The sequence below is a fragment of the Littorina saxatilis genome, linkage group LG2 (assembly GCF_037325665.1).
Source record: "Littorina saxatilis isolate snail1 linkage group LG2, US_GU_Lsax_2.0, whole genome shotgun sequence".
NCBI classification, from domain to species: Eukaryota; Metazoa; Mollusca; class Gastropoda; order Littorinimorpha; family Littorinidae; genus Littorina; species Littorina saxatilis.
Window position 1 is genome coordinate 13,064,668 of NC_090246.1, and position 16,701 is coordinate 13,081,368.

Sequence of the window (16,701 nt, forward strand, 5' to 3'; positions counted from 1 at the left end):
ATCTCCCTTTAGATACCTTGTTCGTGTGGTTGGAGAATAGATCTAGTATCTCCCAAAGAAAAATGAATGAAGTGTTATTCCGATCCCTGTTGTGATTTAAGATTATTACAGCACGTTTGGTACATAACACTAATGTTGCCGAAGAATCAAAGTGATAAAACATCTGGGTAAATCAGAGTGATTTCCCTTAAATAGCGGAACAACAATGGCGGACTTCGAATGGCCCTGGCAGTACAAGTTTCCTCCTTTTTTCACGTACGTAAAATCTCCTTTGTTTGACAGCACAAGAACGATTGCTGTTATTTTTGCTGTTAATACATTTTCTTTATACTCACTTTTAAAAAATTGTCTGCGTTAAGTTTCCTGATCTTATTGTTGTCGTTGCTTCACACGGAAGCAGAGTTGTCTGCTACTGCTAAGCTCTTAATCTTATAGTGCAACTTACTTAGTCTTAGTGCTCTCTCTCTCTCTCTCTCTCTCTCTCTCTCTCTCTCTCTCTCTCTCTCTCTCTCTCTCTCTCTCTCTCTCTCTCTCTCTCTCTCTCTCTCTCTCTCTCTCTCTCTCTCTCTCTCTCTCTCTTTCTGATGGATGTGCTCCTAATAACTCTGCTTCAAAACGTCAACTTGTTTTAATCACTGCTGTGCATTGTTTATTTTTGTTATAATACTAATGTAGAGGTTACAACACGAGTGGTTTTTTATATGGCTTGTATTTCAGTCAAGACCCAGCGGATGAATATCAAGGGACTCACGAGCCTCTGGCGAGTGAGTCCTTTTGATATTCCCGCTGGGTCTTGACTGAAAAGTGAAATACAAGCCATATAAAAATTCACGAGTGTTGTAAACTGTATATCCCATGAAGATCTAAAAGACAAAGTGTGACGGAAACATCAAGCTTTAGTTGTCTGTTCAGATGAGGCACCGCTGCCCATACCTAATTTAAATATCTAATACCACTCTTTGTACATTTTCTTTTAATAGATGATTGTCATTTGTTTTACCTCATGTCTGCCCTGCGTGTGATGGTGTGATCGTGACTGCTGTAGTGTGGGCGTGTGTGATTTGGTGTGTATGTCAGTGTATGTGTGGGCGTGTGTGTGTGTGTGTCTGTCAGTGTGTGTGTGGGTGTGTGTGTGTGCGTGATTTTACCAACACTACGTGAAATTCCTTGTGCTTTAAATGTTTTTTAATGTCACTTGGCTCAATAAATACTGTATTCTGTATTTTGTATTCTGTAATTCTAAAGGCACGTCTGTTGATCTATGTCAAGTCTGTGCATAATGGTGGTTTGGTTGTCCCCGTCAGTTGAAAGCCTCAGAGTCTTACACGGATTTGACTGAATACCTAGTGGTTACACACGTATCTCCTGAGATCATGGACACTTTCATCGTCTACTGCACCACAGAAGAACTAGAATAGAAATACTCGCAAATTGCATTGGACAGCTTGTCCAGAGAACAATCGTAGTCGATGATGTACCCATAAGAGCATGTGTACCGCGGGCACACTGTGACTTAACATGAGCATAACATATTAGTGCTTGTCGAACGGACTGTGTTTTTAACGATTGCTAGTTTGACTTCTGACGTTCTGTTTTAGTTGAGAGCATGAGCACACACACTCAAACACATACGGTTTGTCATGTTGATCACAAGAGAGAAATAGAACAGCGAATAGAAGGAAACATAACAGATTACGTCCCCATAATATGACGCGATGGATGACAGACTTCATGAAATCTATGACGCTGTGATGATAGTCTCGGCAAGTCGAGACCAAAACTAAGCTATAGCACTGAACGACTCTCGCGCATGTTCTCAAAAACGTGGTTACCCCTTGCACATCCGGTCTTACAGGTACATTTGCTTTCGGAATGTCAAGGACGACAAAAAGTAGAGCCAGCTATGATGTATTTCGTGCACCCTTATTTATCCACTATTTTATGTGTTATAAGAGTGCAATAGTTACATCATGGATTTGACAAGAGTACAATGGAAATACAAGAAATATACCTAGAGTACACTCAGACAAAGAAGGGAGGTCATGGGATATATATAATATATATATACATAATATAGTATTTAGAAATGAGAATGAAGAAAAAAGTATTGTTTATCCCAACTTTGACTTCTTTCAGTATCCAACCAAACCTTGAAACTCGAAAGAAACAGATGGAAGCATGGTGTTCCCTGGTGCTGACATACCAACGGCACACCAAGAAGTACAGCCTAGATGTTACAGAAGCTCAGAGCTCACCACTCTTTCACAACAAAGCCATCAGCAGTATCCTTTCTTGAAGAAAAGAAAAGTGCATGCTTTCTAGGGTTTGAACAGTGTTATTGTACTAGTTGTCTGTTGCAGGCTGAAGTGTCTCTGATACAGTAATGGAGAACAAAAGAAAAAAAAATTAAATACCTTTTTTTTTCTGAAACGAACTGCAAATTAGGAAACAAAACTAGCATCATTATCACATATATATATATATATATGTTCCTGCCCAATGCATGTGTTTGCGTGTGTGTGTGTGTGTGTGTGTGTGTGTGTGTGTGTGTGTGTGTGTGTGTGTGTGTGAATGGACTGCTTTTTCTAGAATAGTTTTTGATGAATCACATTTTTTTAAAGTGAGTTTGAAAGTATAGTGAACATCTTCTTTAAGTTTAAATTATACTCACATTCCAATTTCGATCCACATTCTATTTTTTATATTCAATATTTTGTTACGCACTGGCTATACGCACTCGGAGTGTATACAGGGGTCAGAATCTTGTATACACTCCAGCGTTCACTTCCGGATGCGAAGCGAATTTGCCATTCGACACCATTTTGCGATAGGAACGCAGAGCAGTTGATTATAAGAGTACAAAGAAACGAAAACAGTTCTGATGCTGCACGACCTTTGCTGTAACGTAGATTACATTTTCGGACCAGACACTGAAATGCATCAACACTCGGAGCGTCATTCGACTCCATTTTGCGAAGGTACGCCTCACTTTCGATTCATGGTATCAAAGTACACTGGGAACAAACACAGACAAAAACAAACACACACACACAAAACTAAAACTTCACAGCAGTTTATTGTCGGAGTTTGAAACACTTTTGGAGTGTGTATTGACCTAGAAACGGTTGTATACTATGTAAATGTACATTATTTGCCAACCCTAGACACTCCGAAAAAGAGATAGCGGAAGTCCATACATCAGACTGAATTTTCATTGGCTACTTCCTAACTATTTGTTAGGGGGCATTTCATTGGCTACAGATTTGTAACAGAGCTTTTCATTTTCGGAGTGTATACAGACTCAAGATCATCGATCCTGTATACACTTGGAGTGTGTATAGCTTTTGCCATTTTTTTAATGCACAGTCTCTGGTAAAGCAGTAATCAGCCATATACTTCTTTTTACATTTAGTCAAGTTTTGACTAAATGTTTTAACATAGAGGGGGAATCGAGATGAGGGTCGTGGTGTATGTGCGTGTGTGTGTCTGTCTGTGTGTGTGTGTGTGTGTGTGTGTGTAGAGCGATTCAGACTAAACTACTGGACCGATCTTTATGAAATTTGACATGAGAGTTCCTGGGAATGATATCCCCGGACGTTTTTTTCATTTTTTTGATAAATACCTTTGATGACGTCATATCCGGCTTTTTGTAAAAGTTGAGGCGGCACTGTCACACCCTCATTTTTCAATCAAATTGATTGAAATTTTGGCAAAGCAATCTTCGACGAAGGCCGGACTTTGGTATTGCATTTCAGCTTGGTAGCTTAAAAACTAATGAATGAGTTTGGTCATTAAAAATCGGAAAATTGTAATTAGAATTATTTTGTTATAAAACGATTCAAAATTATGTTTATTGTATTCTTCATTATCTTCTGATTCCAAAAACATATAAATATGTTATATTCGGATTAAAAACAATCTCTGAAAATATAAAATATAAAAATTATTGTTAAAATTAAATTTCCGAAATCGATTTAAAAGCAATTTCATCTTATTCCTTGTCCGTTCCTGATTCCTCCTCAGCGCAACCGCTACCGCGCTTTTCTGGATTGTTAATTTCACTGCCTTTGCCACGAGCGGTGGACAGACGATGCTACGAGTGTACAGTCTTGCGAAAAAAATGCAATGCGTTCAGTTTCATTCTGTGAGTTCGACTGAGCTTGACTAAATGTTGTATTTTCGCCTTACGTGACTTGGTTTTTTGAGTCACTTGAGAAAAAGTGACTCTATGTAATCGGTCAGTGTTAGTCTGTCCGGCCTTAACGTTGGACTTTTCTCGGAAACTATCAAAGCGATCGGGCTCATATTTTGTTTAGTCGTGACCTCCAATGACCTCTACACTTTAACGATGGTTTCGTTGACCTTTGACCTTTGTCAAGGTCACAGGTCAGCGTCAAAGGAAAAATTAGACATTTTATATCTTTGACAAAGTTCATCGGATGTGATTGAAACTTTGTAGGATTATTCTTTACATCAAAGTATTTACATCTGTAGCCTTTTACGAACGTTATCAGAAAAACAAGGGAGATAACTAGCCTTTTCTGTTCGGCAACACACAACTTAACGTTGGGCTTTTCTCGGAAACTATAAAAGTGACCGGGCTCAAATTTTATGTGAACGTGACTCATTGTGTTGTGAATAGCAATTTCTTCCTGTCCATCTGATGCCTCATATAATATTCAGAACTGCGAAAGTGACTCGATCGAGCGTTTGCTCTTCTTGTTTAAAATATGTTATGCCAACACTGTGTTTCTTGACCAAAATCAGGAAAACTTTCTTTGGATGGCATCTACACAATCCTTGATGAGCTCAAGAAAAGAGGTATGTGTCTGCTTGTCAGATAGGTTCCTGGTTTCCTCGAAGTATACTATATTTCAGCTTTTAATGAAAGAAAAACGCCTTTCTGGATATTGACTTCAGTGTGTGAATATTCTGTTCCATTTATATGACATAGCGTGAAGACTGATTAAATGTGATTTACAAAACGTTCTCAAGCAGTCACGTCATGTCATGAAACTCTATGTATCATGGATATGTTTTAACATTGAAAAGAAGTGTCTACCAAATCAGTATCTGTTTCGGAAAATCCGCTTTGAAAGTTGAGAGGCAGATCCAAAACTATGGCCTTAGTTTGGTAGGAGGATTAGATAGGAAATGATATTTCTGATGACAAAAGTGATGATATAATTTTGTTTTAAGACTGGGCTGCTAAGATCATTGTCATAGATCTACTAGTACAGTGGTACCTGCGATAAAAGGACACGCTTGAGGCCAGGCAAGTGTCACAGATATATATCGGTCAAGATACGGTGGAGCCCCTTTGAAGTAAAGACCTCCAAAAATCTTAGAAAATCAGGTCTTAACAAGGAGGGAGTCTTCAAATGGGGGTAATTTTGTAGAGGTTAATAATGAACAGAAAGTCTCAGGAAAGAAGGTCTAAGAAAGGAGGGAGTCTTCAAATGGGGGTAATTTTGCAGAGGTTACGAACAGAAAGTCTCAGGAAAGAAGGTCTTAGAAAGGAGGGAGTCTTCAAATGGGGGTAATTTTGCAGAGGTTATGAACAGAAAGTCTCAGGAAAGAAGGTCTTAGAAAGGAGGGAGTCTTCAAATGGGGGTAATTTTGCAGAGGTTACGAACAGAAAGTCTCAGGAAAGAAGGTCTTAGAAAGGAGGGAGTCTTCAAATGGGGGTAATTTTGCAGAGGTTACGAACAGAAATTCTCAGGAAAGAAGGTCTTAGAAAGGAGGGAGTCTTCAAATGGGGGTAATTTTGCAGAGGTTACGAACAGAATGTCTCAGGAAAGAAGGTCTTAGAAAGGAGGGAGTCTTCAAATGGGGGTAATTTTGCAGAGGTTACGAACAGAAAGTCTCGGGAAAGAAGGTCTTAGAAAGGAGGGAGTCTTAAATTGGGGGATCTTAAAAGGTGGGTTCCATTGTAATAACAAAGGGGCTACAGAACGTGTCATTTATTTGGAGGTGTATTCTCATTGGACTTCCATTTCTTCACAGGTGCCACTGTACAATACGTGTAATATGGCATGTCAAATTGTGAACTTTTTCTCCTGTTGCTACACGTGTAATATGGCATTTCAAATTGTGAGATTTTGTCTCCTGTTGCTACACGTTTAATATGGCATGTCAAATTGTGAGATTTTTCTCCTGTTCTACACGTTTAATATGGCATGTCAAATTGTGAGATTTTGTCTCCTGTTGCTACACGTGTAATATGGCATGTCAAATTGTGAGATTTTTTTCTCCTGTTGCAGGTCATATAGAATGGCAAGACAAGGTGCGTAAGCAGTGCCTTGTGATGTGGCGTACACCTGAGGAGTGGGGCAAAGTGATTTACAGCTGGGTAGGTATATAGTTTTCTTTGCATTCTTGCAGTGTTGCTCCACTTTGTACATATTATTAGTTACTTCACAAAGAGCTGGAGTATCACAGTGGTTAGAGCGCTTGCTTATCACGCTGGAAGTCGTGGGTTCAATCTTCACCCAAAATACCCGATTTTTTGGAGTGCTCTTCAGTCCACCCAGCTGGAAATGGGGGACTGACCCTATTCAGGGAAGGGGAAAGCAAAAGGCAGCGAGGGAGAGGAGTGGGCACCACCCTCACAAAGCTGGCCCAAGAGTATTTGAGATCTCTAGCATTGCTCTCCCCATCGACCAAAAATGGTAATGGGACTGGGAGTACTGTACCTACACAAGTCAAACGCAGACCAGTTATAGTGTTCATGTAATGAGAACTGTATGGCGTACCAAACTGAGAGTCAAGAATCTTTTGCAATGGTTTTCAAGTTTAAGTAATGCAGGGTTAATACTGATAGTCTACACATGTATTTGAAACTGGCCATTATTTTGATAACAGTTTACATGGCCAGATGTTCAGGCTGGTACTTTGTCAATCGTCTAATGTCATTTTCGCACAAGCATAAAGAGAAACAGCCAAGCAAGTCCCTCAACTCTTCCTGTTGATATATATACGTGGTGTCCGTAAGTTGCGCCCCTTTGCATGTTGAACAAGGAACATTATGTAGACCAATAAAGAAATGTTTTCAAGAGAACTGACAAAGCAAAGATTGATGGGAAAGGAATCCCAAGTCATTACATCACTTGCTCGACTGGTACATTCAGCGGTCTCTGTGGTCCTGTTGTCTGTAACATAGAAAGGATGTCTTTCTTTGTGAAACATATGTTTTTTATTTAATTGTTCGATTCATTGTTTGAAGCATTTGTGTTTAATTGTTCATGCATTTGTTTAGTACCATGGCAAATGTTTTGTTGTTGTTGTTTTTTGTTTGTTGGATTATCTGTTAAACAGGCTCAGGCTGGAGATTGTAGTTTTTACATTTCTCAGAAGTAATTTTGGTGAGTTTTCCTTAAGTATTATTTGTATGTGCAGGTCTCTGCAAACGGAATGAACAATACAGTCTGCACTTTCTATGAGCTAACAGAGGGTGACAGCACTACCAACCAAGGTATGCATGACACACCAGTCAATGTGTTTTAGTTCTTACAGGGGCTCTGCTTGTTTTCAAACTACAAGCTTCTATGCATTGAGCTTATTTTTTCACTCTTTATTTATGTGCATTCTAGTCTGATTCTCTAAACATGTCTGTCTGACTATATATATATATGTGTCTGTCTGTGAGTGTGTACATATATGTGTCTGTCTCTTTCTCTGTCTGTCCATGTGTACATGTCTAATGGAGTTGGCACGTATGCATAGTGTTTTTGTTGTTGTTGGTTTGTTTATGTGTTTGTTTCAATTCAATTCAATTCAATAAAACTTTATTGTCTGAATGTAACAAACATACATTTTTCTTTTGGCTCGTGTATAACATCACATAAAAACATACTTTCAGAACATAAAGGCACATAAAAGTACACATCAATACACACATAACAAAATGTTTGTTTGTTTATTTGTTTTTGTGGGTGTTTTTATTCTCTTCATGATAAGACATAAACAATCTTAATGATAATTTACTGTCTGGTTTATTCGGCTATTTGAAACAGTATTTAGAATATATATATGTATACATATAATTAATTTCCATACATGTTCTTTTTTTCTTCAGAGTTTCACGGCATGGAGAAATGGTTGTTGCTACGAGCGCTGAAGACGCTGGAGGCACAACATAAAGCAGCAGTCATGGATGAAGGTGTCAAGTTCTTCTGATCTCCATAGCAACTGTTCACACTCACTATTTTACTCTGTTGATTGGTCCAGGGAGGTGGGGGGGGGGGGGGTAGATTAGGGGAGGGGGGGGGGTGGTGGTGGTGGTAAGGATGGAAAAGCTATGGATGTATGCTGAATAATATTTTGGAAGTTCATCATCATTTTCATTTATGCCTTTGACCCCGTCCGGGGCATAGGCCGCCAACAAGAGCTCGGCAGGCACTCCGATCCTGGGCTGTATCTCTTGTTGACGTTTCTGTAACGAGTACTTTTTTCCATGGATGAGTTGTTAGCCCTTCGCACAACCCCCAACTTGGAGGGCCAGGGTGTATACTTAGTCTGGCCCCATTCACCTCAGACCTGTCCAGCGTGGTTACACCTGCCAGGAGCACTATGAAGGCTCCGGCCGGCATAGCTCTTTGGATCATCAGGGCACGCAAGCTGCTACGCCACGGCAAGGCATATACACCAGTAGCAGATTTTGGAAGTGGATTTCACCAAAGTTGAACTCAAAAATCGTGAGGCGGTTTGACTTATCAAAGAACCTAAGGGAAGTAAGCACTCTAATTACATTGTGTACATGTATAGACAACAACAGTAAGTGAGGGTGATGAGTAACCAATCTCATGGCATCTGAAAGAGTAGGAAGCATTGAAATGAACAATCCACTTTCATCCCGATGGTTTCCTTGTACTTCTTAAATCTTGTCTCCCTTGATGGCTGTTGGGATGTTGGGGTAGGGGAGAAGAGGGGATATCTTTTTCCCCAATCTCGACAAGAAATAACCCAGACTACTGGTAGTTTGGCTGTGACTGATTATTTGAATGATGTACTTTATATGTGGAACTGTTGAATATGTATTCTGTCACTATGTACTGAGTAAGAGTATTGTGCATGGTATGTGTTTTTAAAAGTAGTTATCGTTCTGCAGGGATCATGCATGTGGTTTCATTTTTAGACTTCTTCTTTTTCTAAAACAGCTTATCTCCTTGTACTGGACAATACTGTAAAAAGATGGTATCATTCTCAATGGTTATTGGAGTGTAGTCTTGCGCACCTCTTCTATGTTAATTTTGTAATGGTTGCACAGGTATTAACTTATTTGTTGTTGAATGCCAGAATATATTGTGTGTGTGTAAGGGTGTGGATGTCTGTGTGTCATAGAGAATGTGTGTGTGTGTGTGTGTGTGTGTGTGTGTGTGTGTGTGTGTGTGTGCGAAAGAGAGAGACAGATAGAACATGTAAAGGTATGGTATGTCTAGCAAAAAAAACTAAGAGACAAGAGAACAACAGACTTTGATTATGTTTCCCGAATTGATGCGCACTAATAAACACAGTGTGAGAGGTGTTAAACAAAAATCTGTTATATTTTAAATGTAGAAGTTATGGATTATATGGCAATCAAAATACACAGCTGTATCTGTCCGACAGTAGTAATGCATTGAAGCAATTTGTATTGAGCAGTGAATATGTTTTCAAGTGAGCAAATGCAACTGACTGAAATCGTAAAGCTCATTATTCTTTCTATTTTGATTAAGAACATCGCTGTGTCATGGTTTCTTTTTATGAGTATGTCAGAAGTGGAATATGTGGAATGCATGCAAGCAGTCGAATAGATGATTCAATGTATTGTGTCAAATTCGGTTCTTCTCTGTACTTGGGTATGTGTGTGTGTGTGTGTGTGTGTGTGTGTGTGTGTGTGTGTGTGTGTGTGTGTGTGTGTGTGTGAATAGATAAGGTAGATGACTTACCTCTGTGACGAACTGGAGACCTTTTTCAGCATAGAGATATTCCTTGTTATTTTCTGCTGTTTAATTTTTTACTAATAATGCTTTATGAATTTCATCTACCCACACAAATATATATGTAGATATATAGAAGTAAATATACACACCAACCCCCCCCCCCCCCTGGCACACACACATATACACTCACACATTAAAGGTGACAAAAAACACAGATTTATTTTTCCTCATAACAGGAATAAAACACAACATTGGATTTCAAAGGTTAACTTTGATGAGCATTTCCATTCTACCAGCATCTTAAAACGAAACAAGTCGCGTAAGGCGAAATTACTACATTTAGTCAAGCTGTGGAACTCACAGAATGAAATTGAACGTAGTCCGCCGCTAGTGCAAAAGGCAGTGAAAGTTACGAGCCTGTTTGGCGCGGTAGCGGTTGCGCTGTGCTTCATAGCACGCTTTACTGTACCTCTCTTCGTTTTAACTTTCTGAGCGTGTTTTTAATCCAAACATATCATATCTATATGTTTTTGGAATCAGGAACCGACAAGGAATAAGATGAAAGTGTTTTTAAATTGATTTCGAAAATTTTATTTTGATCATAATTTTTAATTTTTTTAATTTTCAGAGCTTGTTTTTAATCCAAATATAACATATTTATATGTTTTTGGAATCAGAAAATGATGAAAAATAAGATGAACGTAAATTTGGATCGTTTTATAAAAAAAAATTTATTTTACAATTTTTAGATTTTTAATGACGAAAGTCATTAATTAATTTTTAAGCCACCAAGATGAAATGCAATACCGAAGTCCGGCCTTCGTCGAAGATTGCTTGGCCAAAATTTCAATCAATTTGATTGAAAAATGAGGGTGTGACAGTGCCGCCTCAACTTTTACAAAAAGCCGGATATGACGTCATCAAAGGTATTTATCGGAAAAAAAAATCATCCGGGGATATCATTCCCAGGAACTCTCATGTCAAATTTCATTAAGATCGGTCCAGTAGTTTAGTCTGAATCGCTCTACACACACACACACTCACAGACGGACAGACCGACACACACACACACACACATACATCACGACCCTCGTCTCGATTCCCCCTCTATTTTAAAACATTTAGTCAAAACTTGACTAAATGCAAAAACGACAGGATGTGCAAGGAGCGTGGCTTGGGGAAGGGCGTGGGGTCATTATACTGTCTAACGGCTACAGCAAACGCCTCACAACAATCTCTTCGAGCTTCAGCTTCCCCTTCAATTAGTGCTGGCTCTCATTCTCTGATCTCAGTTGAAACCTCATACAGCTACCGCAAGACAATGACAAAAACCGCACACACACACACACCCGAATGTACAAGGAGTTTGGTTGGTGGAGGGCGTGGGGGTGTTGTACTAACGACGACAGTAAACGCCACACAGTAACGTAACCTCTGAAGGTTCTCCCTCAAGGGCTGGCTCCCATCCTGGGTTGAAGCCAAGTGTAGCTACCACCAGAGAATGAAAAAGTGTCAGAATGTTCAAGAAGCGTGGCTTGGGGAAGGGCGTGGAGGCCTGTACTGTCTAACGACGACAGCAAGCGCCAGACAGCAATCTCTTCAGCTCCTCTCTGAAGCGACGGCCGCTGACGCAGTAGAGGACGAAGTTGACGGCGTGGTTGGTGTACATGAGGTTGTCGACGAAGGCGTGGGTCAGCCTGGCCCTGGCCCGCTCGGCGTTTGTGTCCGGCAGCCAGTAGTAACGCTTGTACAGCAGCACGATGACCACGGGGGAGGTCAGCAAAAGAAAGGTGAAGGACACCATCAGCAGCATGACTGTGATGTTGGTGTTGGTTATCGCTTTCTTGGTGGACGATGTGCGAGAGTGACTGCTGCTGCCGTTGGACTTTTTGCCGCTGATGGCGGAGATGGGGCGGGGCGACGGGCTGTCCAGGTTGTCTTCCATGGTGTCGCAGGACCCCATGGAGACCTCGCTGCAGGATACATCGGTGTGGGACGTGTAGACCCCGCTGTTCACCGTGTCTCCTTCCACCTCCACTCTCAGGCTTGGCACGCCTTTGAGGGCTGAGCTCTTCCCGCTCCTCTCCGTGAACTGCCTGCTGAACTTCATGGACACCCTCAGCTGCCTGATGATGAGGACGTTGAGCACGAGCAGGGACAGGCACGGGATGAAGCTGTAGATGGAGGCGTCAATCCACGTGTAGATCTTCGTCATGAAGAAGTCCACGTCAGGGTCAGGGTACCAGCACTTAAGGGGGTCTTCGGGGCTTCCGGTGGCTCCTAACCGCCTGGTGAAGAAGATCTGAAAGTTTAGACCGAAGGTAAACAAACCAACTAGGATGATCGCCTTCACGGCTGAGCTTGGGGTGCAGATACTCGGAGCCTTCAGCGGGAACCGGACCACGATGAAGCGATCTATCGTCATGGCGATGAGCAGCAGGACGTCGAAGTGGATAGCGAAGTAGAAGAGAAAGTTGTGGAAGCCGCAGGTCCAGTCGTTCTGCATGTAGAACTGGGTGTGGCCCATGTAGCCCCGGATGAGCACGCAGAAGTCGAGCACGAGGATGACGCAGTCCAGGACAGCAATGGCGGCCATGTAGACACAGGTGGAAGTGGCGCGGAGACTGGAGAAGACCAGGGTGACGAAACACAGGACGTTGCCCAGCACACCCACTGCCACCACCAGCGGAATGTAGATCCTGTGAGACACAACAAAGACACAGCCACCATAATAAAGACATATCAAATAATGACATAAAGTTGTAAATACAGAAATGGAAGTAATTTCAGACTGATGACTAGAGAAGGCCACGGTGACGAAACACATGACGTTGCTAACAACGCCCACCGCCACTACAAGGGGAAGGTACATCCTGGGAGATCCAACAAAGACATACAGTTGCCGGTACTGACGACTGGAGAAGGCCACGGTGACGAAACACATGACGTTGCTAACAACGCCCACCGCCACTACAAGGGGAAGGTAGATCCTGGGAGATCCAACAAAGACATACAGTTGCCGGTACTGACGACTGGAGAAGACCAGGGTGACGAAACACAGGACGTTGCTAACAACCCCCCACCGCCACTACAAGGGGAAGGTAGATCCTGGGCGACACAACAAAGACATAACGTATAGAGTACAGAAATAGAAGCAGTTTTAGGCCTAAGGCAAAACAAAAAAAAATAGGTGTGGTTACGGTTACATAGCCAAAAAAAATAGGGTAGGAAGGTAGGCAATCACTTTTTTTTTTTTTTTACTTTTTTTTCTAATGTGTACAAATTAAACCTACTTGACAGGGAAATAAGTGTGCGACTCGGGCGCTTTCGCTTTCATTGCGTTTTCTGCACTCGTTTTCTTGTGTGTGGGTTTTCTTTTTTTTTGGACAAATGTAATAAAAAGTTATAGGGTCGGCCCCTAAAAATAGGGTAGGTCGGGTTACCGTAACCACACCTATTTTATGTTTTAGGCCTAAGACTGGAGAAGACCAGGGTGACGAAAAACACGTTGCCTAACACCACCAGGGAAAAGAAGATCCTGCGACACATACAAATGAAGTGAGCAATAATACTTTCTTTAAAAAAAAAAAAAAATTTGTAACCTACGACTATGTCAATCTGCATAATTAATTCAAACCTGAATTCCGACTCTGCACAGGATAGTCAGCAGGCTGTTACTTTTTTTAATGTTTTCAAGATGGAGTATGTTCCTATATCCATCGTACAAGGCTGGACAGATGTGCGGCGTTTTCAATCATCGTTTGCATGGGAAGGGGGACAAAAAGATTGAAGCAGTCGTTACTTTTAATTGTGTTCCTCTTGTGTCTTCTATGCAATATGTTTCAAGAGCATTTAATTAAAACAGTTCATCCTTTTAGATTTCTACGTTGTTGGGAACATATAGTTCCAGAGGCTATTTACATGTTTGTGTGTGTGTTTGTGTGTGTGTATATGTCAGCGTGCGTGTGTGTGTTTGTGTGTGTGTGCGTGCGTGTGTGTGTGTGTGTTTGTGTGTGTGTGTGTGCGCGTGTGTGTGTGTGTGTGTGTGTGTATGTGTGTGTGTGTGTGTGTATGTCAGCGTGTGTGTGTGGGTGTGTGTGTGTTTGTGTGTGTGTGTGTGTCTGAGCTTTCTTCTTATTTTTTTTTATGTCAGGCCATCCGCAAGCAATCAACAACCCACAAAGAGATCAACAACGTTTAGCAGAAAGCGTGCCCTGAAGTTTAATCTAAAAAAAAACCCACCCGCTAGTCGACACTTTCACTTTCACGGCAATTAATAAAAACACAAAAAGAGCTACTGCGTTGTATCATTCCATGAATGATTAACATCCTGCTTAAATCAAATCAAAGAGCTTGAGCATAGATTCAGCCATTCGATCCCTTCAACATGCTTCAAGAAAATATCTTCTTCGCGCGGTCACGCAGAAAAGGGCAAATTAACCGTTTTATTCGACTTCTGAGTGGGCCTTTGTCCCAGGGGACAAACAGGCCTCGAAGCTTCAAACAGTTTCCCCCAACAATTAACTGTTGTTGTCCGCCTGTCATAAACCCAGCATACGAGTTGGAATAACAAAACAACACAACGCAAAACTTTAGTTCTCAGTACGAGACCAAAGACCGAAATTCATTTATGTGTCTTTCTTCTGTCTCCGAATTTACGAATGAATATTGCACACAACAGAAATCAGACGCACAATAACAACTTTATATACATTTGATCAATTATTACTCCTATGGACCGTATTCGAAACGATGACGTGGGGGGAAAAAACGGTCATACACGTGAAAAACACGACTGCACTTGGGAGTTGCAGCCAATAAACGCAGAAGAAGAAGAAGAAAAAGATTCAGTCATGAATGGCATGTTGCTCGAAAAAGACCCAATGAATACTTCATCGTATCAAAACAGTAGAAAAGAGTTTTTAAAAGAAATCGTGAACACAGTGTCATTCAAAAGAAAAGAAAAAAAAGTCCTACATCTATGTCTGACATCAATATTTGTTCACCCTGAATTCGTAACATGTCATACCTGTCAATCAAAATGGCGGCTTTCACTTCCGTGAATTCCTCGTAAGGTTTCTCCGTCGTGGTGGTGATGGTGACGTCACTCGTGACGTCATTCTCCGTGCTGATGACGAACTGATGTTGGCCACTGTCGGTCACGAGGGAGAAGAGGTGGGTTGAAAAACCGGATACTGATGACGTCACTGTGTCCCCGAGCACCATAGTTTCCATCCTAATGACGAAATCAGAAAAGGTAAACTTGTTAGTTTGATGTGTGCAATCAAAGTGTTTGTTATGGCTTAGGTTTTATTGTGCGAGTGTGAAAATAAGTTGAAAAATAGAAAGGGGAAAAAAAACAAAAAAACAAACAAGCGATTCAATCAAAACCAACCAACCACCCGAAAACACGCACATGCCAACGAACGAACTAATGGTGTAACAAACAAACAAACAAACAAAACAGAACAAAACAACAACAACAACAATCAAACGGATGAACAAACGTAGAAAACAAACAAACAAACAAAAACAAAACAACAAACAAACAATCAAACCTCCGTTCAAGGAAGACTGCATTCAATGTTTGAACCGGGTATTCTGAAAGCTCGGAGTGAGCGGACTATAATAATGAATGTGGTTCAATCACATACATGAACTGTAAACAATTAGAGAGTCTTTCTGCGTAGATATAAACCCTCCTGTAATACTTTTCCAACCCCCATAAACTTCTCGTCGCTCGACATCTTTTTGTGTGTATGTTTTTGTTTTTCTTTTTAACTTCAGTTTTATCCACCACAGGCACCAGAAATACTGAAACTGATTATCAACGCATGAACTCTAAAGATACATTCCTCTCTCTCTCTCTCTCTCTCTCTCTCTCTCTCTCTCTCTCTCTCTCTCTCTCTCTCTCTCTCTCTCTCTCTCTCTCTCTCTCTCTCTCTTACGGACCCTAACAACTTTCGACCAATTTCCCTCTTACCTGTTTTATCTAAGCCTTTGGAGAAGCATATTCAGAAATATTTACTGGAATATATGGAACGAATGAATTTGTTTCATCCATTTCAGTCTGGATTTCGCTCTAAGCATTCATGCCACACTGCTCTCAGCTCTTTATGTGAAACTTGGTTATCAGCTATTAATGAGTCCGAAGTAACAGGAGCGTTATTCCTGGACTTTAAAAAAAGCCTTTGACCTTGTAGACCACTCCTTATTATTAAAGAAATTACAATGCTACTTAAAAGATGACTCTGCTTGTGCCTTCTTCGAATCATATCTTTCAAAACGGACACAATATGTATTCATCAACTGTAAAACTTCGTCGAATGATTTTGTCAAAAGTGGTGTGCCTCAAGGGTCTGTATTAGGACCTATATTGTTCTGTATTTATATAAATGATTTACCTCTTCATGTGTCAGATGAGAAAGTAAGATGTGAGTTCTTTGCGGATGATTCATCAATCCACACCAGTCAGAAGTCTTTGGTAGCCGTCAACCAATCTCTTCAAAAAAGTATAGATGAGATGACAGAATGGTGCACCACTAATGCAATGGTTATTCACCCTGTTAAGACGAAAAGTATGGTGATTACAACTAGACAAAAACACCAATTAAAACCCTTACAACTTCAACTGTCAATTGATTCAACTCAAGTGCAACAAGTTAAAGAGCATAAATTAATAGGGGTTACCGTTGATCAAGAATTGAAATGGCAAACTCACTTGAGTAAAATTTGCAAATTAGTATCTAAAAATTTGTACTTATTGTCTAAATTAAGA

At 40.7% G+C, this 16,701-nt stretch overlaps 2 protein-coding genes across 5 annotated transcripts in view; one reads left to right on the top strand and one right to left on the bottom strand.

Moving 5' to 3' along the window:
• The first annotated feature begins 37 nt into the window (after positions 1–37).
• LOC138958234 (vacuolar protein-sorting-associated protein 25-like) lies at positions 38–8,252 on the top strand. The gene is made up of 6 exons (XM_070329339.1): positions 38–255; positions 2,137–2,282; positions 4,768–4,821; positions 6,264–6,352; positions 7,399–7,474; positions 8,078–8,252. The coding sequence occupies exons 1-6, from the start codon at positions 206–208 to the stop codon at positions 8,176–8,178; spliced, it is 516 nt and encodes a 171-aa protein (XP_070185440.1). The 5' UTR covers positions 38–205; the 3' UTR covers positions 8,179–8,252.
• Positions 8,253–10,123: 1,871 nt separating this feature from the next.
• Positions 10,124–16,701, bottom strand: part of LOC138958236 (G-protein coupled receptor 84-like) — a 27,346-nt gene continuing 20,768 nt past the window's right edge. The window contains exons 2-4 of one of the 4 annotated variants that reach the window (XM_070329342.1): positions 16,328–16,425; positions 14,953–15,159; positions 10,124–12,622 (exon numbers count right to left, since the gene is read on the bottom strand). In XM_070329342.1, coding sequence (XP_070185443.1) covers positions 11,488–12,622; positions 14,953–15,159; positions 16,328–16,335 — 1,350 coding nt within the window. In that variant the 5' untranslated portion in view covers positions 16,336–16,425 and the 3' untranslated portion in view covers positions 10,124–11,487. Of the gene's footprint in view, positions 12,623–14,952; positions 15,160–15,481; positions 15,644–16,327 lie in introns of those variants that run through there. The other 3 variants (XM_070329340.1, XM_070329343.1, XM_070329344.1) reach the window with 3 other exon arrangements.

Excerpts from the sequence above, each read along its gene's own strand:
- LOC138958234 (XM_070329339.1), top strand. The coding sequence starts at position 206 with ATGGCGGACTTCGAATGGCCCTGGCAGTACAAGTTTCCTCCTTTTTTC. Across the intron at positions 2,283-4,767 it reads TCACAACAAAGCCATCAGCA|GAAAACTTTCTTTGGATGGC; the intron begins GTATCCTTTCTT and ends GACCAAAATCAG. Across the intron at positions 4,822-6,263 it reads TGATGAGCTCAAGAAAAGAG|GTCATATAGAATGGCAAGAC; the intron begins GTATGTGTCTGC and ends CTCCTGTTGCAG.